The sequence below is a fragment of the Myxine glutinosa genome, chromosome 12 (genome assembly GCF_964187855.1).
Source record: "Myxine glutinosa chromosome 12, kmMyxGlut1.1, whole genome shotgun sequence".
NCBI classification, from domain to species: domain Eukaryota; kingdom Metazoa; phylum Chordata; class Myxini; order Myxiniformes; family Myxinidae; genus Myxine; species Myxine glutinosa.
Window position 1 is genome coordinate 20,265,090 of NC_136272.1, and position 26,170 is coordinate 20,291,259.

The 26,170-nt window shown below is 47.6% G+C and overlaps 1 protein-coding gene and 1 pseudogene across 7 annotated transcripts in view; one reads left to right on the forward strand and one right to left on the reverse strand.

Moving 5' to 3' along the window:
* Positions 1-26,170, forward strand: part of LOC137438143 (pinin) — a 55,170-nt gene that overhangs the window by 13,167 nt on the left and 15,833 nt on the right. For 2 of the 6 annotated variants that reach the window (XR_013621051.1, XM_068133122.2), the window contains exons 7-11: positions 2,914-3,069; positions 3,353-3,491; positions 3,588-3,737; positions 5,156-5,264; positions 24,047-24,201. Coding sequence is in view for 5 of the 6 variants with exons in the window: in XM_068133122.2 (XP_067989223.1) it covers positions 2,914-3,069; positions 3,353-3,491; positions 3,588-3,737; positions 5,156-5,264; positions 24,047-24,182 (690 nt within the window). In the remaining variant the exon portion in view is untranslated. Of the gene's footprint in view, positions 1-2,913; positions 3,070-3,352; positions 3,492-3,587; positions 5,095-5,155; positions 5,265-24,046; positions 24,202-24,490; positions 24,707-26,170 lie in introns of those variants that run through there. The other 4 variants (XM_078766540.1, XM_078766541.1, XM_068133119.2 and 1 more) reach the window with 4 other exon arrangements.
* LOC144888497 (general transcription factor II-I repeat domain-containing protein 2B pseudogene) lies at positions 1,825-21,820 on the reverse strand (annotated as a pseudogene). The gene is made up of 2 exons (XR_013621052.1): positions 20,689-21,820; positions 1,825-1,875 (listed from the first exon to the last, which is right to left on the reverse strand). The product of XR_013621052.1 is annotated as a general transcription factor II-I repeat domain-containing protein 2B pseudogene (transcript).

The window sequence follows — 26,170 nt, forward strand, 5'->3', positions numbered from 1 at the left end:
AGTCTTAACTACAGTCTTAACTTATTCCCTGGACTCGGGCCCGCTCGCTCTCAGATTCGGTCTCAGACTCCAGACTCACACAGGGATGCAGATGGTAGGGTGAAAGGTCTGGCGATGGTGTCCAGGCTCCAGTCCGGCTCCGGTCCAGCAGACGAAACCCGGCAGGCAGCTCTCCACGTAGTGTAATGCGAGCGGACAATTATAATGACGGGGGAAGGTCAATTTGGGCTATCGGCGTACGTAATTTGCGTACCGGCTCCTTTGTACTGGCGCTACCCGTCTTACTCGCCCCAAGCGCCCCCCCCCCCCCCCCCAATGTCCTGCACGCTGCAGTTCTTAGCAATGCGTGCCGCGCGCTCGCCCGGTCAGCCCTCTCGTAAAGCGCAATTCCTTTCAATGCCAATCTCTGGCTTCAGTTCTCTCGTAAAGCGCACGTCCCAGGTCCAAGCGCCTCTCTCTCCCCGCTCAGACCTGAAGGTCAGCCTCCTTCCACGGGTGCAGTTGCATCAGTCCTTTTACCAAGTGCGATTCCTTGCAGTCCTCTTCAAGGGCTTTGTGCGCTGGCTTTTATAAGCCAAGCCAGTGAACGCTCTCGAAGTCCAAAGCCATGCCTGTCAGGCGATCTCGCTCCAGCCCTGGTTGGCTGGTTATGGCTTACTGGTCCCGCCTTGATGGCTGGTTGACATGGCTGCACCTTCATCCTGGCGCTCCGCCCCCTTTTCGGGCCTTACCTCGTGGGTTTCTGGGCTGGTTTGAGCTGAAGCACAGCGAGGTTGCGAACGCTGCTGACAAACTAAAGGGCGAGTACAGACTGGCTAGCGCTTAATGGCGTCGCTTGGAAGGGAGGCTGCCAAAATGAACGGAAGGGCCTACTCTTATTTGATTGACACAACGCAGATTCAACTATTGGGGATGGCCTTATCTAACACATACTAAGGAATAACTGACGTCCTTTGGTGACCTACGTGTTGCTTGTGGCCTATCTATGGGGTGCAACCTTTAACCTTTAATGATGTTATCTGTGTGGGTTCTCAAAACCGCAACTATATATATATATATATAATTAGCGAGGTACCCATGCTACACACGGGTGGGAGGCCATAAGCAAACAGACAATGCAGAAACGGTGAATGCTAAAGCATGAAACCAATAAATTCCACATTCCTGTAGCACCTTCCGTCGCACGTTAGACATGGACAGCAGGTTCGTGAAAGCCTGAGGTTAAAAAAAAAACAAAACGATGAATGGGAAACCATGGAACCAATAAATTCCACATTCCTTTGCCACCTGTAGTCGAACATCAAGCATGGGCAGCAGGTTTGTGAAGGACTTCAACGACAAACGTACCTGTTTGAATGATTCTATATCCAGTCAATGGCGAATCTGCATATGGCGATCCGCGAATTTCACGCTTAGAAAGTAGAAACCGTCACGGCATTTCGTCATTCACTTGAACTCCAATATCTCTTCATTCCAAACAGCATAACTCCAATCACAAATTAAATAGTATTAATGTAAAATATTAACTTTTACCAACATTCATGACATAAACAAATATTTAAATCTGGATGTTAAGTAGTTCCGTTCAGTTGGGTGAATACAATTACGAATTCAAAATCGCAATTGTATTCACTCAATGCCAAACGTCATTCTAATCATAAATTGATACTTTTATAAATGACGGTTGTATTGGGATATTATCAAACCAGCTCATTGCCGTCATCTGTCCACTTCCAGATTCGCGGCAGGTTCGTATCGAGTTAATTTCAAAATCATATTTTTATTGAGGAATTTTTGAAACCTCCTACCTACCTTACAACATCCGTTTGGACCCCAAAACGTTCCACCGGAGGTTTGGCGGGGCTAGCCACAAAACTGAGGGGGTCGTTTGGGGACAGACAGACAGACACTCCTGTTTATATATATATAAACTGCACCTTTCCCCCCCAGAAATATCTTATCACAATTTGGGTTGTTATTAATGAGAACTAAAGTGAAAGCTCGATTTCTCCACATTTATCGCAACAACACAAAACCGACCTTCGTTACTGGGTGCCGCCATCTTTAAAATGCAGTGCATTGTGGGATATCTTATGCAACATTGAGTATACCATACGTATGTATGTATTTGCGTATCTAAAGAATCTGTGCATTGCAGCCCAATTGACTGCTTGGGAATTACCGTAAGCTAAAGACTTGAGAGATGCTGTACTAATCTGATCGATGTGGCTCGGTAAGAGTTGTTCGGTACATTTGACATGCCATGTCGTTCATCATATTGTGTTTCATACAAGGTAGAAGTCTTCTATTATGCTGAATGAAACACCTTCTAAAATGGCTCTCTCATAGCCTGGTGTTGGCTTAGCGGTTAGGGTGCCGGCTTGGGATCCTAGGATCCTGGGTTTGAATGCCGGTCGATCACTGAATTAACGCCAGGGGGGTTGACTCAGCCTGTCATCCTTCTGAGATCGGCAAATTGAGTACCAGTTCACTGGTAATTCCCTGTGTGTCACAAGAGGCGACTAAGGGTTGGCGGGAGGAAGGGCATCCGGCCATAAAAAAAATTGCTTCAAAAAGGGGACCACGGTGCCCGAAAAAGGCCAACCCCTGCTCTGTGGGGAAAAATGGCCTCTAAAGGTGGTTCTAAAATGGCTCTCCATATAATTGGCAAAACACTACTTGTTGAGTTCTCTACATTTCCAGTCCTGAGTTTGAGTTCATTTCTTGGGGTGTGGGTAAAACCCAGAAACTCTTATTTTCCTGTACGGTACATAGAAACTGGGACTTTTATCTGAAAAGTGCGTGTGTGTTCTATATTGTTCATCACCACAAAAATAATCTTTTGAAGGTCGCACTTTTGATGCAGACACATCTCAGACTCTTGCAGGATTGAGGTTGCATTCTCGTGTGCAGACAAAACGGAGGCTGGAGATAGAGCACAAGCTTGAGGAACAGGCGGAGCAAGAGCGCAAAAATCTGGCAAGCGAGAGGCGAGAGCTCTTTGAGGAGCGTCGAAACAAACAATCACAGCTACGCTTGCTTGAGCTCAAAGTGGAACTCGCTCACCTGGTGAGCACCATGTCAGCAGCAGTTGTGTGTGTGTTTGCCACTGCGTGTCCTGCTGTTTATATATTTTCTCATCTAAACGTCCTCGCACCCCCCATTGTACGCCTGCCACCTTACAAGGCTTTTTTGTGTTGTCGTCAGCATTGTGCAGGCACCACCTTCAGAGTTGTAATGTCTGTCTGATAATTTAATTTCTGAGCAAAGTGGTTTGAATCTAAATCCCTGTCCCCACCCCCATTGGCATATCTTGTTTTGTCTTCCTTCTTAAACCAATCCACAACTCTAGCAAGAAGAATGGGATGTGCACAATATCAAGCTGATGCCATACATACACACCAAAACGAAACCGCAGATTTTCTACATCCCAGGAAAGATGAACGAAGCAACCCAGAAACTGTTGGAGGAATCGCAGAAAAGTCTCACTGGTAATTCCGACTCTCTGCTGGATATTGTAATGTTGATCAAATTTCCTTTATCCCTTTATGATTTGTCACTGTTCAAATGTGGCCTTGCTTCCGCAGAGTTGTTTCAGGCTCGCCAAAGGGCTTTTGCTGAAGATCTCGACCACATGGAGCTGCGTCCGCGGCGTGGGCCTCGTCGTGAGAGTGAGAAAGGCCAGTTTGAGCCAGACGGGGCCGAGCAGAACGGGCCGGAGGTGGGGCCAGAGGAGGGTAAGCTGGGAGCGGTTGACGGAGTCGCTGTGGATGAAGTACGGGCTGGGAGTGCAGTGGATGCTGAGCGAAAGGGTGGGGAGTTTGGCAAAATAAATCGGAAAAGGGATGAAAATGCAGGAGCCGTGGATGAGATTTCCGAAGGTGGGCTTGTGCAGGATAAAAAGGGTGAGGGGAGAGAGCGGAGACTGGCACCAGAAAAAGGTAAGACGAGGGGTCCGGGTAGATTCGAACAATACAGGGAGCGTGGACGGCGACGTGTGGAAGGGTCTTGGGGACGTAGCAGGGATCGGAGAGAGCGTGAGGAACGGCGGAGGCCTGTCAGAGGTGAACAGGTGCGCGAGCCCAAAGGCCGGTCACTTAATAGCACGAGGAACACTCGCCAAGAAGGTGAACATAGTGGGCGGCACCATAGCGGTGAACGGGGTGGCCGGCGCCGACGTCCACGTAGCTCCGAGAGACGGCACGATCGCCGCGTGGAAGGGCGTCATGGTAGCAGGGCGGGCGGTCGTGAACGCGAGCGGCAACATGCATCCGCAAAGGGGGGCGTGGCCGAGAAACGGGCGGTAAAGGGTCCAAAAGAGGAAGAGGAGGAGACCAAGCAGGTACACCAACTTGTGGACTCGTCTGAGCCCGAGGGAAAGCGAGAGAGTGAGGTTTCGCATGAAAATGATCCAGAGGCCATTGTGCCTCCTGTCACTGACGTTACAATTGAAATAGACACCGAACCTTGTGAATTGGTGACCGAGCAAGAAATGGAGGAGTAGACCCCCATACAATACATTAAGGTTTCTTTGCTAGCAATGAGTGAGGGAGTGTTCAATTTGGTGTGGATTTTAAACATCAAATAATTCCTTATTTCCGATTGAATCTCCACCAGCGACATTGGTCTTGGGCCGGCATTTGGCCTGGAGCACGGTAAGTATGGGATTGCAAATTGGGGAAGCAGTGGCAAGGAGGGAGAGAGGTTTGTGAGAGGGAAGGGCCCAGTGCATCGTGGGGTCGTGGCCCCACCTAGGTGTCTAGGTTAGGAATGGTTAACTTGCTCGTATTTCCAGACCCATAAACTCGTGTAATACTGAACTACTCATCTTGTCACGGCTCGGCTCGTCTCTCAAACGCATCCGAGTAGTTCCAACGTAGCCGCGAGTTGAGATATGGTTTTCACAGTTGTAAATTAAATTCTTCACACGTTTATACCCATAACCTGTTTTAAAATGTTTTGTAAATAACACCTGTTTTGCCACACTGGTATATGCGTTCCTGTCTGTATCCATTTGCTGGGGTATTTTTGTTTTGTTTTGTTTATTTTTTTTGTAAATTGATAAAGAATATTAAAAAAATTACCAAGCCCTGACCTTCTTCTGCCTTTTGTTTCTTCCTTTTCACTTCGCAATGCAAATTATTCTCGGTTTTAGTACCTGTATCCTGCTTCATCATTTGCCTTTGGTGGGACATTGCCGATGACATGTGGACGAGGATTGGTTTGTTATATTGGGCTGCCGACACTTCAAGATGTCTCATGAGGTACACCACCTTGTCGTACAATAAGGGGTTTTTTCACCACAATTAGATTCTGCCTTGTAATTTAATTATATACATATATATTGTTGCGGAGATGAGGACTGTATATTTTTTGATTGTGTGCTGTATTATTATTATTATTGTTTATTCTGCGCCCCCCTACCTCCGGAGCTGTGTAAAGGTGAAAGGGCATCCCATAATTAGTCCACAAGCATACACGTCGTCAGCCAAGTAATAGAATACCCCTGTTGATAGTTATCTCTTATTCTGTGTTCTAGGGTAAGGCTGTGTCTCCCATTAATTGAAGTACTCCATTGCACCAGTGAAAGAGAATAGATCCCCTTTCATTCCCATCCCCAAAACCTCCATTTCCTAGCACATCCCCTTTCGTCATTGCTGAGCCCTCGATTCCCAATCACCTCCCCTCCAATAACCGCCATTGACCCCGAGGCAGGGTCGGAGAAGAAAGGCGTGTCTCCACCTCGTCATAGAGGGGAGGAGGGGCGTACCCGCCCGTCGTCATCAAGGGCGGAGCCAAAGGGTCGCATGACCAACCAGGGCCGAGGTGAGCACCCCGATGGGCGTGTCCTGAAGGCCGGCGGCTTAATCGCCGGAGGCGTTGTAAAGGCGCGCACGCAGGAAGTGAGGAGTGAGTCGGTTGCCAGTAGAGGGTCCGTGAAGAGTTGGTCACAAAGAGTTGGTCTTGGTGAGAGAGGTCTGAGTTGGTCTGAGTCGGTTGCCAGGGGAGAGTCGTGAGGAGTCAGTCAGAGGAGTCGGTGGTGGCGGTCAGTGGTTGCGTTGGTTGCGGTGAGGTGTCGGTGGTGGGGAGTGAGGGACCAAGAAAGAGTTGAGGGTTGGACCAGACGAGTCGGACAAGGCCTGGCAAGGCAAGCGGAGGCCGCAGCAGCGGCGACACCCGGCAGCCGCTTGGGGCCTGGGCGGCGGTTTGGAGCAGGGCCGAAAAGGAACGGCGGCTGCTAAATGCGCCGATCGTGCTGCATGACCCCCTTGGACCTTCCTCTCCCTCCAGCCATCCACCTCCTGCCTTTCCACCCTTCTTGTGGACGTGAGTTTGTTCTGTTTGTTCTGTCCTGGGAATAAGTTAAGTCTGTAGATAAGCTAGTATTTGCACTGTGTCACCTGCGTCTTATGTGTTGTAAATAAACCTTGATTGCTCCTTTTTGCTTGTGTAAATAATAAATCCAATTACTCTTCTGTCCGTCTATTCGTTTTATTCCTTTTCCTCTTTGCATGCGTCGTTTTAGTCTTTTCCCCTCATTGAGCAGCTGCGGTGCGATCCGGCCAAAGTTCTGGGTGAATCGGGTGAGTCAGGGATCCTGTAACGGTCGCGGCAATACCATCGCTCGGTAAATAACATCTTAATCCGCGATCAGTAACAATTGGTGTCTGGGAGTGGGATTCGAGGCCCGAACCAAATTTTTAAAACGAATGGAGAAAAAAAAATTTGGTCAAAATTACGAGCTGCCGAAATTTGTTTTTTTTAAAGAAAAACCCGAATTTTGAAATCGCGCCATGGCTGGTCAAGGCGACGGGATGCCGGTGGGAGAGATAGAAGGGTTAGGAGTAACCCAGGATCAAATGGAGGGGAGCAATGAGGAGGTGGTTGAGGGTGTATCAGACGCGCAAAATGGCGCCTCGCACATGGCTGCGGCGGCCGCACCCGCTGCACAAGTGGGAGGGATGACCCAAATGCAGGCCCTCATGGAGCAATTTATGGTACAAATGCAGGCGTCCCTCAACCTGCAGGGTGAGCGATTGGAGGGCCAAATGGGGGTAATGGGAAACCAAATGGGGGTAATGGGAAACCAAATGGGGGTAATGAGGGACGAAGCGAGGGGTACCGGTGAGAAGTTAGACAATAATTTTGAGGGGTTAGACAATGGGATAAAAGAGGTGAAAAATGGGTTAATGGGGTTAGAAAATAGGATGGAGGACAAATTGCGGGAAATAGGGGAACAATCTGCCAGGGAAATCAAACGAATGGGAAACCAGATAGAGGAAGTGCAAATCGGGTTAGAAAGTAAACTGGACGCTCAGAGGGATGAATTGGGACAGATGAGGGTGGCATCTACAAAAGAGATGGGGGAGATGAAGGAGGAGATACGACGAGGTGTGGGTGAGGAGGTAAAGCGAGGTGAGAAGCGTATGGAGAAAGAGGTGAGAAATAATACGGCGAAGTTACAAGGGGGAATAGAAGATCTGACGGAGGAGGTGGAACAGCTGACAGAGGGACAGACGGAGTTAGTGGAGCAGGTTCAAAAGAACACTGCGGTACTAGGAGGGTTAAAGGCGACACAAAAAGAAATTAAAAACGAATTAATAGCGACGCAGAGGCAATGTCAGATGGTACGGGAGGAACTGACAATGAGGGTGGACGAGGTGACAGAGATAATGGAGACAAAGGACCGGCAGGTGAGGATGCACATAGAGACGGTCACGGTAGCCTTAGAGGACGAACTTGAGGAGACGCACCGAGAAATAAAAGAGGTTAAACAAAAATTAGAGGAAGTGGAAGAAGAGGTGAGTGAAATTAAGAAGAGACGGACAGAAACTAAAAGAGAAATCCAGGAGGAGGTGATGGAATATGTGCAAGGTCGGTGCTCAACTCATAATGTGATGCTCACTAACCAAATAAAAAGTTTGCAGGTGGCAAAGGAGGTGCGGAGACGAGGTACGGAGGTGAGTGGCAATGTACATGATGTAAGGAAAGCTTCAGTCGGCTTGGGGATTGGTTTGGATCCGGGTGTTCGTGAAAGGCCGTTGGTGAAGTGTGCGACAGGTCAGGTGTGCGAAAAAAGAGGTGTGCGAGAATGTCCGACCATGGGGTGTGTGAGGAAAAAGTGCACGCCAAGGAGTGAGTGTGCCGTCAAGAGTGAGTTGGTCGAAGCGCGTGTGCGAGGGGGTACATGGAAGCGCGGTGTGGTGAGTGTTACAGAGGATGTAACGAGAAAGTGTACGCCTGTGGTGAGTGTTACAGAGGGTGTAACGGGAGAATGTGCGCAAGAGTGTGCGCGAGAAAGGTGTGTAACGGACAGGTGCATGAGGAAAGAGTGCGCTGTCGGGAGTAAGGGTGAGTGCGTTGTCAAGAGTGGTGGTGAGAGTAGTGATAGTGACAAGGAGCGTGAGTTGGTTGTGACAGGTGAGCGAGGATGTACACCTGGAATGGAAGGATGCACACCTGGAATGGTAGAGCGTGAGTGGGAATGCACGCTGGAATTGGTAGTGAGGCACGTGGTTGGGTGTGCGAGTGAGAGCACACCTGTGATTGTCACAGAGGAGGTGACCGAGGAGGGGGCGCGAAGAGGTGTGTTGGTGAGGTGTGCGAGCGACGAATGTGTGCCAAGGTGTTCGGTGGTCAGGTGTGTGACCAAGTCGGTGAGCGGAATGAGTGTACCGAGGTGTGTAAGAAAAGGTACGACGAGGAGCATGGAAACGGCTGCATGTATGAGCAAGAAAGGGGTAGCGTATGCGTGTCAGCATCCAGGTAAGGCATCGACGGTAACCGGGTTAGAGGTTAGAACGACTTATAGCCGAGTCGGGCCCTCGGTGCGCGTCGGGCAGCTTCGCGTGCCGCGAGGACCAGCGGGGATCCGAACCACAGCGGTTTCGAAAGAACCGCCGTACGCGATCCACGCTGGGCCTCGCTTTGAACGGCCGCGTCCGGGCTCCACTAGGCGGAGCGGGCAGCCCGATAGGAAGGGTCGTCATGGCGACCACTTTCTATTGAGACGTGCCGGCAGGTCGAGATCAGGACATTGGATGGCTCCACGCCGAGGTGGTGCGTGGGATCTCGGCACGGGTAAGCCCCCGTCCCTGCACCGAGTGCCGGACGCATCCAGCCGCCGGCACCAAAAAACCCGCGTTCATTGCTCGGCTGTACGAAGCCGGGCTGTAGACGTGAATTGGCGCACCGAGAGGATGTAATAAGTAGACGGGTGATGAGGATAGTGTTTTGGCCCCAAAATTAGAAAAAGGCGAAATTTGATGATTGGTACGGTGATTGGCAGAATTTTTGATTGGTTGGATTTTGGACGAGCGAAAATGATAGGGAGAGACCCCCGATGTGGTGGGATGGCAAATCCACCATCCCTCACGAAAGTGGGGCAAATGCGCAATAGTTTATGGGGTGGCTATGACAACCGAGCCAGGGAGGGCTTGGTTATATTGATAGGGATCTAGCGAAGATGACAGTAGGTAACGTTAAGGTTAGTTAGTGACTGATACCTGTAGTGGGGACGCAGGTAGTTTAGTGTGGATGATGACGTGGGAGCGCAATAGTTTAAAGGGACGACTGGGAAGCGCAAGTTTCAGAGGGGAGTAGTTAGCTGAGATGATGCCGTGTGTGTGAGGATTGAACAGGTGTGATTGCGCAGGTGTGCAACTGAACAGGTGTATGGAGCAGTGTATGAGGGAGTAGTGGTGATTGCGTGTTGTGTTGACCAAATGGTCCAGGAAGAGGAAGAGGGTGCAGGTGGCACCAGGTATGATTGCACAGGTGTGCAACGACAGGTGAATGGAGGACAGGTGTATGGAATAAATGGTATGGAGTATTGGAATGGATGGTCGTGGAGTGAGTATGGTGGAAATTGTGGAGTGGAGTGGATGGTGCGAAGGTGTGAATGGGGGAAGAGTGGACCCCCATCACGGATACCCGGGGCGGGTAGGGTAAGTGTTAGGTAGAGGGTACAGGTAAATTGTGGTTGGATATTGGCATCTGTGGTGCGGGTGAAAGAATGGTCTTGAGATGGGTGCATTAGTGTTGTGGAAATGGCTGGGCGTGTAGCCTGTTAGTGTGTGTAGTTGGTTTGGGCACTCCACCACTGTGAGGATGTCGGCCAGGTGAGGCCGCAGGTGGGCTCTGGGAGCCGGTAGTTGTGGATGGGGCCCGAGGATCCGGAGGACGGACCCGGGTAGCCCAGTGCCAGAGGGCACCAAGGGGTGACAGAGCCAGGAGAGGGCCTTCCCCAGTTAGTTAGGTTAGGGTGAGGAGCTAGGTAAGCTCGGGTGGCAACTGCAGTGGTGGAGGTGTGCAGGTGGGTAGACCTGCTGGGAGAGCTACACGTCGCAGCCCAGAAATTGTGTGAGGCACCGGGAGATGAATCGGGGGAGTGAGACCCCAAATTGAGAAGCACCACAGTTTGGTCAATGGGAATTGGTTTTTAGAACCCATAGTGTAAGTTGGCCAATTGATTGGCAGGGAGAGACCCCGGGTAGTGTAAAGTGTGTTAATGTCATTTAGAAAGTAGTTAGGATGAAGTCTCCTCGCACCATCTGCATCCACTCACCTGAGGTGACAGGTACTCCACACCATGCCATGTTTTGATTATTTTTTACTGTGCAAATGTTTGGATGTGAGACGCATCATGACGTGGGTGTGACATTGTGCTTTGATGTTCAATCTCTGCCTCCTTATGAGGATTGATGATGAATTTGGTGATGGCAAATTTTGAAGTAGAGGGATTGTGGAGACGAATTTGGTATAGGGGAAGTATGGGGAAGACGTGACAGTAGTGACGAATTTGTAAATGTGTAGATTTTTGTACATATGGGGTAAGGGCAAGGGTAGGGTAGGTGACAGGGGGGTGACGTACGGTAGGGACGAGCTTTCTCACTTCGCCCTCCGTACGCATTTCGCCTTGCATTGCCTTATTGATGTGTACCCTTGTGACCTTACCCCTCGCTCAATTGTCTTTCCCCTTTTGTCTCCCACATGACCTGTGCGCCATTGGGTGCCGAGGGGAGCGTGCGTGGGTCGGCCATTGTGCGCCCGAAATTCCCAGAACCAGCTGTCTGCATCGATGCACCACATTATGGACCACATGCCTGTGGCCGAGCACCACTTATGGACCCCATGGGTTGGGGCATGGCCCCTCTGCTGGAACCGGCCATGAGGGCCCGAAATCTTGCTGGCGGACCTTGGCCACAGGGCACCGATGCCCCACAGGTGAACCACACTAGTCGGCCCTGTGGGCCATAAATAAAATAAATAAAAAGGACACATTGGGTGCAAGTTTTAATACAAATAGGCCGCCAGTAAACAAAGCAAAAGAATGACAACATCTGGAAGAACAAATAATAATCACCAGCAGAGGGAGCCGAAGAGCAAGAGACACCTGCAGGGTTTGGGTTTGTTGGTTTTATTTTATTGATGAACAGTGGTGACTGCACCGATTGGTGCTTGGGTGCTTGTATTGGTGCGTTTTTGGGTGCGTTCATGGTGCGTCGATGCAGAGCAGACTGTCTCCCCCCCAGAAAGAACAATTACAGGTCCTGGGTTAGTCTTGTAAATAAAAGTAGCGTCAAGTGTAAATAATGCTTCCCACCGTCAGTGTGTAGTTTGAAGACCATTCCGCAATTCGGTTAACTGTGGGCGTAAGTCTGTTAGGCAGGGTGCAATGGAGCAGCGGGACACATTTATTTATGTTTTAAAACTCGCACTCAGGGTCAGGTTAAAAGTAGAGGGAACTACACCGACGTGTCACACTAAAAGTAAAAGTTGTAGGCCCGGGACGTGCCTAAGAGGAGGAGGGTGCAGTGTTGCGGAGATGAGGACTGTATATTTTTTGATTGTGTGCTGTATTATTATTATTATTGTTTATTCTGCGCCCCCCTACCTCCGGAGCTGTGTAAAGGTGAAAGGGCATCCCATAATTAGTCCACAAGCATACACGTCAGCCAAGTAATAGAATACCCCTGTTGATAGTTATCTCTTATTCTGTGTTCTAGGGTAAGGCTGTGTCTCCCATTAATTGAAGTACTCCATCGCACCAGTGAAAGAGAATAGATCCCCTTTCATTCCCATCCCCAAAACCTCCATTTCCTAGCACATCCCCTTTCGTCATTGCTGAGCCCTCGATTCCCAATCACCTCCCCTCCAATAACCGCCATTGACCCCGAGGCAGGGTCGGAGAAGAAAGGCGTGTCTCCACCTCGTCATAGAGGGGAGGAGGGGCGTACCCGCCCGTCGTCATCAAGGGCGGAGCCAAAGGGTCGCATGACCAACCAGGGCCGAGGTGAGCACCCCGATGGGCGTGTCCTGAAGGCCGGCGGCTTAATCGCCGGAGGCGTTATAAAGGCGCGCACGCAGGAAGTGAGGAGTGAGTCGGTTGCCAGTAGAGGGTCCGTGAAGAGTTGGTCACAAAGAGTTGGTCTTGGTGAGAGAGGTCTGAGTTGGTCTGAGTCGGTTGCCAGGGGAGAGTCGTGAGGAGTCAGTCAGAGGAGTCGGTGGTGGCGGTCAGTGGTTGCGTTGGTTGCGGTGAGGAGTCGGTGGTGGGGAGTGAGGGACCAAGAAAGAGTTGAGGGTTGGACCAGACGAGTCGGACAAGGCCTGGCAAGGCAAGCGGAGGCCGCAGCAGCGGCGACACCCGGCAGCCGCTTGGGGCCTGGGCGGCGGTTTGGAGCAGGGCCGAAAAGGAACGGCGGCTGCTAAACGTGCCGATCGTGCTGCATGACCCCCTTGGACCTTCCTCTCCCTCCAGCCATCCACCTCCTGCCTTTCCACCCTTCTTGTGGACGTGAGTTTGTTCTGTTTGTTCTGTCCTGGGAATAAGTTAAGTCTGTAGATAAGCTAGTATTTGCACTGTGTCACCTGCGTCTTATGTGTTGTAAATAAACCTTGATTGCTCCTTTTTGCTTGTGTAAATAATAAATCCAATTACTCTTCTGTCCGTCTATTCGTTTTATTCCTTTTCCTCTTTGCATGCGTCGTTTTAGTCTTTTCCCCTCATTGAGCAGCTGCGGTGCGATCCGGCCAAAGTTCTGGGTGAATCGGGTGAGTAAGGGATCCTGTAACGGTCGCGGCAATACCACCGCTCGGTAAATAACATCTTAATCCGCGATCAGTAACAATATATTATTATTTATTTATTTTTCTTCTTTTTTTTTACACCCCTGCCCCCTACCCCTCCAATTATATTATGCATTCTATACCTCTGCAGAAAGGTTTACTTGATTTGAATGTATGTAGCATCTCAGAATGTGACTCCAGCTTGAATACTTGATTTGTAGAAATTAATTTCGTAATTAATTGACATATGGGAAAAGTACATGCCCAGACCAGGAATCGAACCCAGGTCCTCTGGCGAACCGTACCAGTGCTCTGCCATCTGAGCTATCTGGGCGATCCTGACCAAGCATGTAATTTTTCCACACATATGATTGCCACTCTCTTTCCTTTTCTGCTACCCTGCCGTTATTATTTGCTAGTATTTTTTTTTTTAGTGAAAGCCCACAATATATTATATCCTTGTATATATGTGCACATTATATATATATGTGCTTATATATATGGACTTCCGCTTCCGGTCCGCTCGAGCAAGGAGGCTTGCTTCGATCTCTCCACAGCATCGAAGTCCTTTCCAAGGGTGTGCTGCTGACCGGGCCGCCGTGGTGTTCGCATTACAGCCCGACCGAATATCATCGCTTCGTGGCTGCTTTCCGCCGCCGACATCCAGCGTGGCTTGGGCGATTCTGCCCCTGTTTGGAGAACACCCAGCGAGGCCTTCATCGGGGCCGAGCGAGCAAGGCTTCCACTGCCGAAATCCAGCGCGGCTTGGGCGATTTTGTCCCTGTTTGGACAACACCCAGCGAGGCCTTCATCGGGGCCAAGCGAGCAAGGGCCTGTCGGGACCTGGTTCGCGCCATTGACCGAGTGGTTCGCACCAACCGGAGCTGTTTTCGGATGACGTGCTGATGTCCTTGGACTTCGCGCCAGGCTCTGGGCCGACCGGGCCGACGTGCATCGAAGTCCTTTCCAAGGGTGTGGTGCTGACCGGGCCGCCGTGGTGCTGACAGGGCAAACGTGGCGTGGTGCTGAGGGGCCCCCGCAGCCGTGATGCCCCCGCACCTCCCCCCCTGCCCCCCCAGAATTTCCATGTTTTAAACGTTTCCCAGTGTGTACCCTGGATTAGAATAGGTACACCGTATCCCTGCGTGTCGTAAGAGACGACTAAGAGGGTTGGCGTCAGGAAGGGCATCCGGCCATAAAAACATTGCCTCAAAAAGAGAGCCATGACGATTACAACTACATATGGGTAGGGTACAGCCCGAAGTGGAGATCGGTTTCTGAGGTTTGGGACATGGAATGCAGGGACAATGACAGGGAGATCAGGAGAAGTGGTGGAAGTATTGGTCAGAAGAAGAGTGGACATATGTTGTGTGCAAGAGACGAGATCGAAGGGAAGTGGTGTGAGAATGGTGAAGGGTAGGCAGGGACAGAAATACAAGTTTGTGTGGCAAGGGTGCCTGGAGGGTGGGAATGGTGTTGGTGTCCTGTTTTCTGAGGAGTTTGTAGACAGTGTGGTGAGTGTGACTAGAGTGAGTGATGGGTTGATGATGGTCAAAATGATTGGAAAGCTCTTGGTGAACGTCATCTCGGGATATGCTCCGCAGGTTGGTCGAAGCAATGAAGAGAAGGACAAGTTCTGGTGTGCGATAGAGAAGCTGATGGAAAACGTGAAAGATGAGGAAGTTGTTGTGGTGGGAGGAGACCTGAATGGACATGTGGGAAGGAGTATGGATGGTTTTGAGGGAGTTCATGGGGGTTACGGATATGGTGTGAGAAATGGAGAAGGTGAAAGGATTTTGCAGTTTGCTGATGGAGCTGATTTGTTGATTTGTAATACTCAGTTCCAGAAAGAGGATAATAAGCTTGTTACATACACATCAGGTGGGTCGACGACAACCGTTGACTACCTGATGGTGCGTAGGCGAGATAGGGGGCACCTCCGGGACACAAAGGTGATCCCGGGGGAGGAGGCTGTTTCACAGCACCACTTGGTTGTCTGCGACATAAGGGTGAAAGTTGCGAGGAGAGCTCGGCGGGTGAAGTACCAACCGAGAATGAAGGTGTGGAGGTTGAAAGAGGTGACAATAAGGAAGGCATGAAAAGAGAGGCTGAGTAGGGTAGAAGATGATGTGGTTGAGCTTGAAAGTGGCTGGATGTCAATGAAAGCTAGTCTGTTGGGAGCCGTTGGTGAGGCATGTGGATGGACAAAAGGACCACCGAGGCACTCGGAAACATGGTGGTGGGATGATGAAGTTGGAAAGAGGATTGACGAGAAGAGGAAGTTCAAGGAGTGGCAGAAGGCGAAGGGTACGGGAGCAGAAACAGCAGAGCATGAAAGTTATAAGGCAGCCAAGAAGGCTGCAAAGAAAGAGGTAGCAAAGGCGCAGGAGGCATGTAGGAAAATGTTCGGAGAACGCTTGGATTCGGAAGAGGGTCAGAGAGCAGTATTCAGGATTGCAAAGCAGATAGTGAGAGAGGTGTGATGGGGGTGAGTTGCTTGAAGGATGAAGTGGGACAAATCGTTGTGGATCCAGATGGAATTAAAGGAAGATGGAAAAGATATATGGAAATGCTGTTGAATACACAGAATGAATGGGATGGCAACATAGAGAGTAACCCAGTTTTAGGATGGGCAGAGAAGATAACTGAGAAGGAAGTTGAGGAAGCGATAAAAGCAATGAAGAGTAGAAAAGCGGGAGGGTCGACGGGAGTTGTGGGAGATATGTTGAAGGCAGCAGGAAGTTGGGGTGTGAAGAGAATGACAGACATCTGTAATCTGGCGGTGAAAGAAGGCCGCATTCCAGTGGATTGGGAACTGAGTACCCTCGTCCCTCTATACAAGGGGAAAGGTGACCCTCCAGAGTGTGGCTCGTACCGAGCGATAAAGTTATTGGAGCATGGAATGAAGGTATTGGAAAGGGTGTTGGAGAGGAGGATAAGGAAGAAAGTGAAGATCGACGAAATGCAGTTTGGATTTATGCCAGGAAGAGGAACGACAGACGTGCTTTTTATTGTTAGGCAGTTGCAGAAGTACATGGAGAAGAGGAAGAAGTTGTTTCTTGGGTTTGTTGATCTGGAGAAAGCATTCGATAGGGTTCCACGCAAAGTATTGACATGGGCAATGAGGAAGTTAGGAGTGGAGGAATGGTTGATCAGGGTAGTGATGGCAATGTACAAAAGCGCGCACAGCTGTAAGGACGAAGGACGGGAACAGTGGTGAGTTTGAGGTGAAGGTGGGAGTGCATCAGGGGTCGGTACTAAGTCCACTACTATTTGTAGCTGTGATGAAGGTGCTGGTTCAGAACGTAAAGGAGGGTTTACCGTGGGAGTTGTTGTATGCAGATGATCTGGTGTTGATTGCGGAAGTATGGATGGACTGAAGGAAAAGATGAACAAGTGGAAGGAATGTATGGAGACAAAAGGTCTGAAGGTGAATATCGGAAAGACGAAGGTGATGGCAAATGGTAAAGCATGTGGTGAGGTGGAAATAACTGGGAAGTGTCCCTATGCTGTGTTGGTGTTGGGTTAGCGGCTAGGGTGCCGGCTTAGGATCCTAGGATCCTGGGTTCGAATCCCGGTCGATCGCTGAATTAACGCCAGGGGGGTTGACTCAGCCTGTCATCCTTCCGAGGTCGGCTAATTGAGTACCAGTTCACTGGTAATTCCCTGTTTGTCGTTAAAGGCGGCAAAAAGGGTTGGCGTCAGGAAGGGCATCCGGCCGTAAAACATTGCTTCAAAAAGGGGACCAAAAAACAACAACAACCATGGTTCCCGAAAAAGGCCAACATGGCCTCTAAAGGTGGTTTTTGTCCCTATGCTGTGTGCAGGAAGGGTGTCGGAGTGAACTCCATTCAATGTACAATGTGCGCTGAGTGGGTTCATCAAAAATGTAGTGGTCTAAGAGGGTCATTATTAACCAGTGTGGCAGCTACTACCTTCAAATGTAAGGTATGCACAGAGGGAGCTGCAGATGGAGGAAATGTTGAGTTGGATCTTGGAGACTGCGTGAAGCTGGAAGGTGTGAAAACATTTTGCTGCCTCGGAGACATGCTGAATGGAGAAGGTGGATCAGACTCGGCAACGGTTGCTAGAGTGAGATGTGCATGGAAGAAGTTTCGCGAACTGAGTGTCGTGCTGATGAGGACGGGAGTGTCGTTGAAGCTGAAGGGAAAGGTGTATGCTGCATGTGTGAGAAGTGTTGTGATTTATGGGAGCGAGACATGGGTAATGAACGTAGAGCAGCAACGAAGGGTGGAAATGCGAATGGTTCGATGGATGTGCGGAGTATCGTTGAGAGAGAGGAAGACAAATGATGAATTGCGAAAAATGATGGGAATAGAGCCTGTGATTGATGCTGTGAAGAGGAACAGGTTGAGATGGTTTGGTCATGTGTTGAGGAAGGATGAAAGTGACTGGTTGAGAAGAGTGATGGAAATTAATGTAGAAGGAAGTGGAGGACGGGGAAGACCGAGAAAGACTTGGCTAAAGATGGTGGAAGAAGAAATGCGGGCAAGGGGGTTAACAAGGAGAGATGCAGAAAATAGGGCAAGATGGAGAAGATTGTCATGGGGACCGCAAGGCTAACCCCCGCTCTAGCAGTGAAAATGGCCTTAAAATGCATGTTGTTGTTGTTGTCTCTCCGTCAATGCTTCCAGGGCACTCGCTGCCAACTACAGGATCACCAACGGCCTGAATACGAGAGGGTCTTCCAGGAGGAAGGAGAACCGTTTATTGACGGTTGATATTTCCAATTATTTATTTTTTCCATACATTGTTTGTTTACTGCTGACAATGCAGCGTTACTTTTCGTAATCTGCACACTTATTCAGACGTCTTATTGTACACCGCTCCTTTCCTATGCCATCTCCAGGCGCTGCATAACGTCGTTGCCGGGCACCGAAGGGGGCTCGGCAATGACGCACGCTGAAAGGGAGTACTCAGTTTTCACTCTGGTTGTTTGTTTTCTTGGTTTTTTTTTTTTCCGGGCGATATCTCAGCCATCCTTTGAGCTAGGAAGCTGAAATTTCGGCACAATAGTGAGCAGGTCCTTTGTCAAAAACGGTATTTTTTGTTTTTTGATGAATCAATTAATTGAGGAGTTATTTTATTATTAGTGATTAATTAAGTACTTATTTAATTAATCAAATTTCCTTTCTCTTCTGACCATTAACTCAGGCACCTTTTGAGTTAGGAAGCTGACATTTGGATATGACAGTGACCAAGTGATGTGGCTATCAAGGATATTTTTGATTTATTGATTAATCATTTAATCGATTAATTATTTATTGATTAAACAATTAATTATTTGATTTTTTATTAATGACTTATTTAATTAAATTTTTAAAAGATACATCTTCGGATGAAGCACTAGTAGTGTAGCAGCATAGCAAACCTGTTGTGCATTTTGTGATACAAGCACCAAATTTGGCACAAATGTACATTAATATGTTGCGAACATTTTCAGATATTGGGCCACTTGAAATTCCGTAATTTTTTTTTTCAATTTTTTTCAAATTTCGTAATTTCAAATTTTTCGGGTGACACCGTCACAATTTCGGTCTTCGAGGCCGGCCGATATAGTGGGGCGGCTTAGCCCAAATATTCAAAAGAATTGTGCATTTTGTGATGCAAGCACCAAATTTGGCACAAATGTACATTAATATGTTGCGAACATTGTGTGGTCAGCAATGAAGACGAGAGTCTGAATTACATGTATGCAAAAGACCTTGTGAACCAGTGAAGCAAATACACGGGTAAGCATGAATTAAATCTAGGGCATGATATAATTTCCATGATGTTTACCTCTACACTCAATGGTGGAAGGAGGTAATGTTTTGATCCCAGCTTGTCTGTTTGTCTGTTAGTCCACAAAATTCCAGACAAAGCTTGTAGTAGTGGTAGTGGTGATAACAGAAATTGTTATATAGAACTGAACTTATATTATTATTATATGCAGAAAATAACTTCATTTCTATATGCCCTGCAGTGGACAGGTTAATTGGTTTATGCACTGAAGGGGTCACCCTGGTGTGCACTGCTGTGTTCTGCCTCACTGAGTTGTTCAGGTATGATGTACTCAGCACAAGCTTCCGGTCGGCCCGGAGGTGGGGGTGCGGGGCCTGTCACGGAACGTCAAAACAAACGGCCTGCCGGGGCCGCCCAAAAGTCGGGCGTGAGGGGCGCGTCCACTAATGGAACGCCTCTCGCTTCCCAGATCGAGGGCCACGTGGTCAGGAGAACCTCGTCCCTTCCGGTCACACTTTGCCTATCGGCCGGCCTCGAAGACCGAAATTGTGACGGTGTCACCCGAAAAATTTGAAATTACGAAATTTGAAAAAATTTGAAAAAAAAATTACGGAATTTCAAGTGGCCCAATATCTGAAAATGTTCGCAACATATTAATGTACATTTGTGCCAAATTTGGTGCTTGTTTCACTAAATGCACAATTCTTTTGAATATTTGGGCTAAGCCGCCCCACTATAGTGGTTTAGGTATAGCCAATTGCTTAAGAAAATATTTTATGATAATGTTTTATTGATTTTAATTATGCAATTAATCAATCAATTGTGCACCTCTCCCTCCCAATGCAGCCTCTATGAGCCGCACTGCGGTATTGCCGGGCGCCTTGGACGCCCCGGCAATGCCGCGCTGTAGGATATTTAATTATTTGGCATGGGGGACTTGGGGTGGTGTAATTTGAATATCTTTACTTGTTTTCTTTCTTTCTTGTTTCTTTTCTTCCTTGTTTGTCTGGGCGATATCTCAGCCATCCTTTGAGCTAGGAAGCTGCAATTTCGGCACAATAGTGAGCAAGTCCTTTGTCAAAAACGGTATTTCTTTGTTTTCTGATTAATCAATTAATTGAGTTATTTAACTATTAGCGATTAATTAAGTACTTATTTAATTCATTAAATTTACTTTCTCTTCTGGCCATTATCTCAGGCACCTTTTGAGTTCGGAAGCTGAGGCATGCCAATGACCAGGTGATTTGGCTGCAAGGGCTATTTTTGATTTATTAATTAATCGATGAATTATTTAATTATTCGATTAATGACAAAAAAAATTTTTTTCCTTAAGTTACAGAGTCTGATGAAATTGTGGTGGTTTATGTGTTCTGTGACAGAATTGATTAATAATTTAATTTTTTAATGATTATTATTTATTTATTTTCATTATTAATCATTTATTTATTTTCTTTCTCATTTGGCCAATATCTCAGGCACCTTTTGAGCTAGGAAGCTAATATTTGGCCATGACAGTGACCAAGTGATGTGGCTGGCTATCAAGGATATTTTTGATTTATTGACTAATCATTTAATCAATTAATTATTTAATTCTTTATTAATGACTTCTTTAATTACATTTTTAAAAGATACATCTTCGGATGAAGCACTCGTGGTTTAGTTATGCTATTAGCCAATTGATTAAGAAAATATTTTGTGATAATCTTTTATTGATTTTAATTATACAATTAATCAATCAATTATTGTACACATCTCCCTCCCAATGCAGTCTCTATGACAGGGGTGGGGAACCTTTTTCCTGTCAAGGGCCATTTCGATTTTTAGAACATCCTTCGAGGGCCATGCTAAATTATTGAATACATATATCGGACTCACCTAATGCTGTTGGAACTGTTTCTCTTTGGCGAGGCGTTTGGTGTCAGGTGGTAGTGATGATGATGCTACTCACAGCTGGTTTTGCAGGTTTGGGTCAGTCAGTCTTGAGCGGAACCGAGTCTTTGCAAGAGTCAGTTTTGAAAAGAACTGCTCACAGCTGTAGGTCGTCCCAAACAGTGATGCAAACTTCAGTGCATGTCTCCTCAGAATGGGAAAATCCTCAGCACGTACATACAGTTTGTAGAACTCGAGCAAAGGGAGGTTGTTGTACCTAGCTTTGAGCTCGTCATTGCTTTGCAGCTCAATGATTTCGTGTTGTAGGTTGTCAGGCACATCAGCTGGTTCCACATTAAACGGCGTGGCAAATATGTTCAGTTCCCTTTGCTTACTTTTCATGTCCTGGAACCTCTCTCCAAATGCCTGGAGGAGTTTTACACACTCAGCAGCATATTCAGATGTCACAGCAGGCTTTTGTTCTTGCAGAGTGGGAAAGTGGATAGTGTTTCCCCTTTCCAGTTGCACTTGCCACAGCTTTAGTTTAGCTTCAAATGATTTCACATGTGATTGCAGAGAGCTGAGAAGCTGGTTGGGACCTTGGAGCTTGACGTTCAGCTCTGACAGGTACTTGGTAATGTCCACCATGAAGCCCAAATCACACAGCCACTTGCTATCACTGAGTTCCATGACAGGTTTCCCCTTCATCTCCATGAACTGTTTCACTTCTTCTCTCGGTGAGTAAAACCGTGTGAGCATATTTCCGCGACTCAGCCACCGCACCTCACAGTGGTAAACCAGATCTCCGTACTCTGACTCTAGTTCACTCAGTAGCTCCTTGAACTGGCAGCTGTTCAGCCCTCTGCTTTTGATGACGTTTATGGTGGAAACGACAGTTGTCATCACATTGTTGAGCTTCAGGGACTGTGCACACAGATTCTCTTGGTGTATGATACAGTGGCATACAACTAACTCACTTGGATCGAGACTGAGACGACTCGTTTCTTTTTTGAACAATGCAGTCAATCACTTTTGCGCGCCAACCATGGCTGGGGCTCCATCCGTGGCCAGGCCACTTAACTTGTCAAACTGCATTTCGAATTTGTTCATAGCCAAAACAACTTGCTCAAACAAATCCTCACCTTTGGTGGTGCCATGCATGGCTTGCAAAGACAGCAACTCCTCCCTCGTATCAAACTCAGCTGTAATCCCCTGCACAAAAATGGCTAGTTGGGCGGTGTTTGTTATGTCCGTTGTCTCATCGCAGGCCAGAGAGAAAAACTGGAAATCTCTTGCGGTGTCCTTCAGTGTTTTCTCAATATCTTGTGCCATGTCAGTAATCCGATCTGAGACAGTTCTTCGAGACAAACTGACACTTTGGAACAATTTTACTTTGTCCGGTGCGAGCAGCTCCGCAGCGGCAACAAGGCACTCCTTCACAAATTCTCCTTCTGAATGCGGCATCAGCTTCTTAGCGATTAGCTCACTCACCACAAAACTAGCATGCGTAGTGTTGTCTCGGTCAGATTGTGGTCTTATGAAGACTGCTTGTTGAGCACCAAAACTCCGCCGAAGAACGTTAACTTTACCCAAGCGCATTTGTCCTTTCAACTCGTCCAGTTTAGCATGTTTTTTAGTTTAGTTTAGTTTAGTTTAGCCTTTTTCATCACCGAGAGTGCTTCCCGACAAACTAGGCATACTGGCTTGCCTTTTACTTCCACAAAGAAATAATCGTTTGCCCATTTCTCTTGGAAAGCGTGACATTCCGCATCTACCTTTCTTTTCTTGTTAGTCGCCATGTTTGCATATACTGAATGAAATGATGACATGAGATCACGCGATCACTTGACTGTCCGGAAGGTCTCATATCGCAGTTACGACTGTCCGGAACTCACTTGACTGTCCGGAAGGTCGCATATCGCAGTTACGATTAATCGCAAATTAGTTTTAATTTGATGGCAATTATTCTGTTTGCGCCAACATATTTTGCCAACGTCAAATAAATGAATAAGTTCTCAAATGTGCCGTCCGAGGCAGCGTCTGCTCGCCACGTTCGGCATTCGTTGACTGTTACAACACGTGAAAGCTCGCTCCTCTCTGATTGGTTGAATCGTGTTTGGCCATAACTTGGTTACCCTTTGTCCGATTAATTTAAAACCTTGAAAAGGAGAGATTACTGGAATTATAGATAGATGAATTGCCTCGCGGGCCGGATCAAACGGTCTCGCGGGCCGTATACGGCCCGGAGGCCGGAGGTTCCCCACCCCAGCTCTATGAGCTGCACTGCGGCATTGCCGTGCGCCGGAGGCGTCCCGGCAATGCCGCGCTGTAGGATATTTAATTATTTGGCATGGGGGCGGTGTACTTTGAATGTGTCTGTACTTGTTTATTTATTTTTCCAAGTTGCAAAGTGTCATTCTTGTTGAGTTGTGAGTAATACACCACCGTAAAGGCCTGACCTAGCGCCATAATTATGGCCCAGACAATGCCATCTTACTACATATGTCATCCTGACATCTAGCGTCTGGCATTCAGCCCATTGCCGACAGAAATCAAATTGTCATGGCAGTCATATATACAGGTTATGGTAGAGCCCTTTATACACAGAGTTTGGCCAACTCGGTAATAGGCGCCATGTTGGAGCTCTACGTCAAGTGCACGCGCGCGTGCGTTCAAGCATGCATGCATCGACTTACATATTAAGTCTATGCGTGCATGCAACTTTCTGCTATTAGAGACGGGTTTATTTTTATGTTCCCGAGTTTCATTCATTGTTTAGTCACTTTACGGCTTTAGCATGGTGCCTGTTGTCACGTGATCGCTAAAAACTGAAACCGAGTTGGCCAAACTCTGTGTATAAAGGGCTCTGGGTTATGGTGGTCAACTGCCGGGATGCATTGCTGGACGACGGGCACGTCCGTAGAGGCCGATCCGAGTGCTAAATGTAATGAACTCCCAGGGGAAAGGGCATAATAGATGGAGAAATCCAGCTCCTTTAATATATAGATCACGTTTATACAGTTTGATTCCACGCACTCCATACCTCTTCTTGCCTTCATTCATCACCTCCCTGCCCTATTTTCCCCCTTTCTCTCTCCACATGCTTCCCTATTTTATTATTCTCGATTTTAATTTTTCCCCCTTGTTCTGTCCTCATATATTGATGTCCTTTAATAGCTGAGTGGCACCACACTCTGCGGTGTGATGGTTAGAGTCTGAGGTCGGCGGTTCAAAACCCAGGCCAAGTCATTCCGAATACTGAAAATGGTACGTGGTGCTTCCTTGCTTGATGCTCAGCACAAAAGAGCCATGCACACCCCACACGGCGGTGACTGTGGCCCCCCTAATCCCACCCTCACCCCAGGCTCGACGCCTCGGTGAGCTCGGTTCGTCACAACGGGCCCTTTGTCTGCCCGAAGCACAAGTGCGAAGGAGTTGGGACATGTTATTCCGCTTTGTATGTGCTATTGCAAACTGAATCTTGTCGCACCTTCGTGTGACTTCGCGTGAAGTTTGCAGGTGAGTTAAAGAATTTGAAAGCTTTCTCTGCATTTGCTAATGCCTTAAGATGTTTTATTTTATTTTTATTTTTTTTGCATACCAAATCGAGGCTCGTGTAAGAGCTAAGATGTTAAAGTTAAAATCTTTGTAAGAAATGGATAAGTTAAAAAGAAGAACGTTCCTCATTCGATGAGATGCAGCATACTCTGTGGTTTGTGCTGCCGAGTAAACTTATTGGAAAGACATGCTGGTTAAAATACCTTTTAACCTGAAAATATACCTGTCGTCGGTATGCCCTTTTTTCCAGCTTTTATGGACAAAATGTCCAATTACTACAATGGACACCAATACTGCATCACGTCTATTTATTCCCAATGCTTTTTTTGAAGGTGCAAGGGGTGTGGAGGGGAAACAGGACGATATTGTAATCTGCTGCACCTGTCCGTCATGCTATCTCATCCTACAAGTTTGTGCAGAATTCCACCAAACTTGGTAGTTATGATCACCACATTGCAGGAAGTTGCGGTCAAAAGGTCATATGTTGAAAATTGCAATTATGGGCATATTTAACGTTTTAAAATGAGACCCGTGTGTATGCAATCGATATTGGGGGACGCTGGGAATATGTAACGATTTTTTAATGGAATTGTCCTCTGGATCATGATTCAGGGGTGGGGACTTGGGGGTCAGGAGAATGCGTTGGTCTCCCTTCCCCTTGCCACCAGATATTCTTAGCCTTTTCAAACGTTCGCAACTGGCCAAAGTACGCTACAATGGGCTTCAGGGGTGGGATATTGAAGAGCAACAGACAAAGTGATCATTTGCAGATTGACATATCTTTGGAGAGGGGATAATTAACATCTCTGGGACAGAAAAACTAAGTTGAGCACAAATTGGTTTCACATTTGATTAATCCAAACTCCAAACTGGTGATCACACTTGGAATTGATATTTAATCCACATCTCAGATTCAAAACGATACTACAACCAATGAAATGGTCAGAAGGATGTGTTCCATTGGCAAGCAGCTTGAAGAGCGCCCAAATCGATCGAAACGGTTTATAAGGAATGGCTGGCCGTTATGTGTAGTAATGTAATGTTTTTGAAACGTGCATTTCATACTTTTATTGTTATTTTTACTTTTAATCATAATTCTTGAAGATCTACAAACATACATTACCACCCCCCTCCCCCCCAAAATCCACAATGGTAGGGTCCACACTTGACAAGGGGCTCCTCCTCCTGTCTCCCCATTTATCATTCCATCCTCATCGTAAACAATAAATTCGTTTGTAGAAGTTGTCACAAGACGAAGATCGAATAAACCTGAAAATCACGGCCCAGGCATTATTTGCTCGAGTACCACAATGGCATTGTTTCCAAGGAGACCGCCATGTTGTTAAGCGGCACCGTGCTTTTTTTTTTTTTTTGGTATGCAGAGTCGAGGCTTGTGAAAGAGCTAACATTTATCAAACAAACAAACAAGCAAACAAAGTGTATAAAAAGGGGAGCGGTCGACAAGATGGGGAGAGAAGGGGAGGAAGCACACAAACACAACATTTGAGAGCAGGGACATCGGGAGATGTGTGGGAGGGAGAGGGCCTGGGGGGAGGCAGGATAGGTATAAAACGTAAGGACACCAAGGACTTCCAGGAAAGAAGTCGGCACCTCAAAAAAGTAGATTTGGGGTGAAATTAGCGAGGGTAGAAAAGATCAAGGTTTTGGATTGGGGAAGATAAGAGATGGTGGTGAACAGCCGTTTTAAAGACCTGGAGGGAGGAGTGGGATTGAAGAGAGTGAGGGAGTTTGTTCCAGAGGTGGGAGAAAAGAGGAATTAAGGAGTGAAGGTGAGCAGAGAGTCTTGATTTTGGCAGTTTAACCATAAGAGGGTTGCAGGCAGATCTTGTGCGACCTGTAGGAATATTTGGGGGCAGAGCCCAGAGAGAGCTGGGGGAGCAAGGCCGGAGAGGAGTCGGTAGAAGACGGA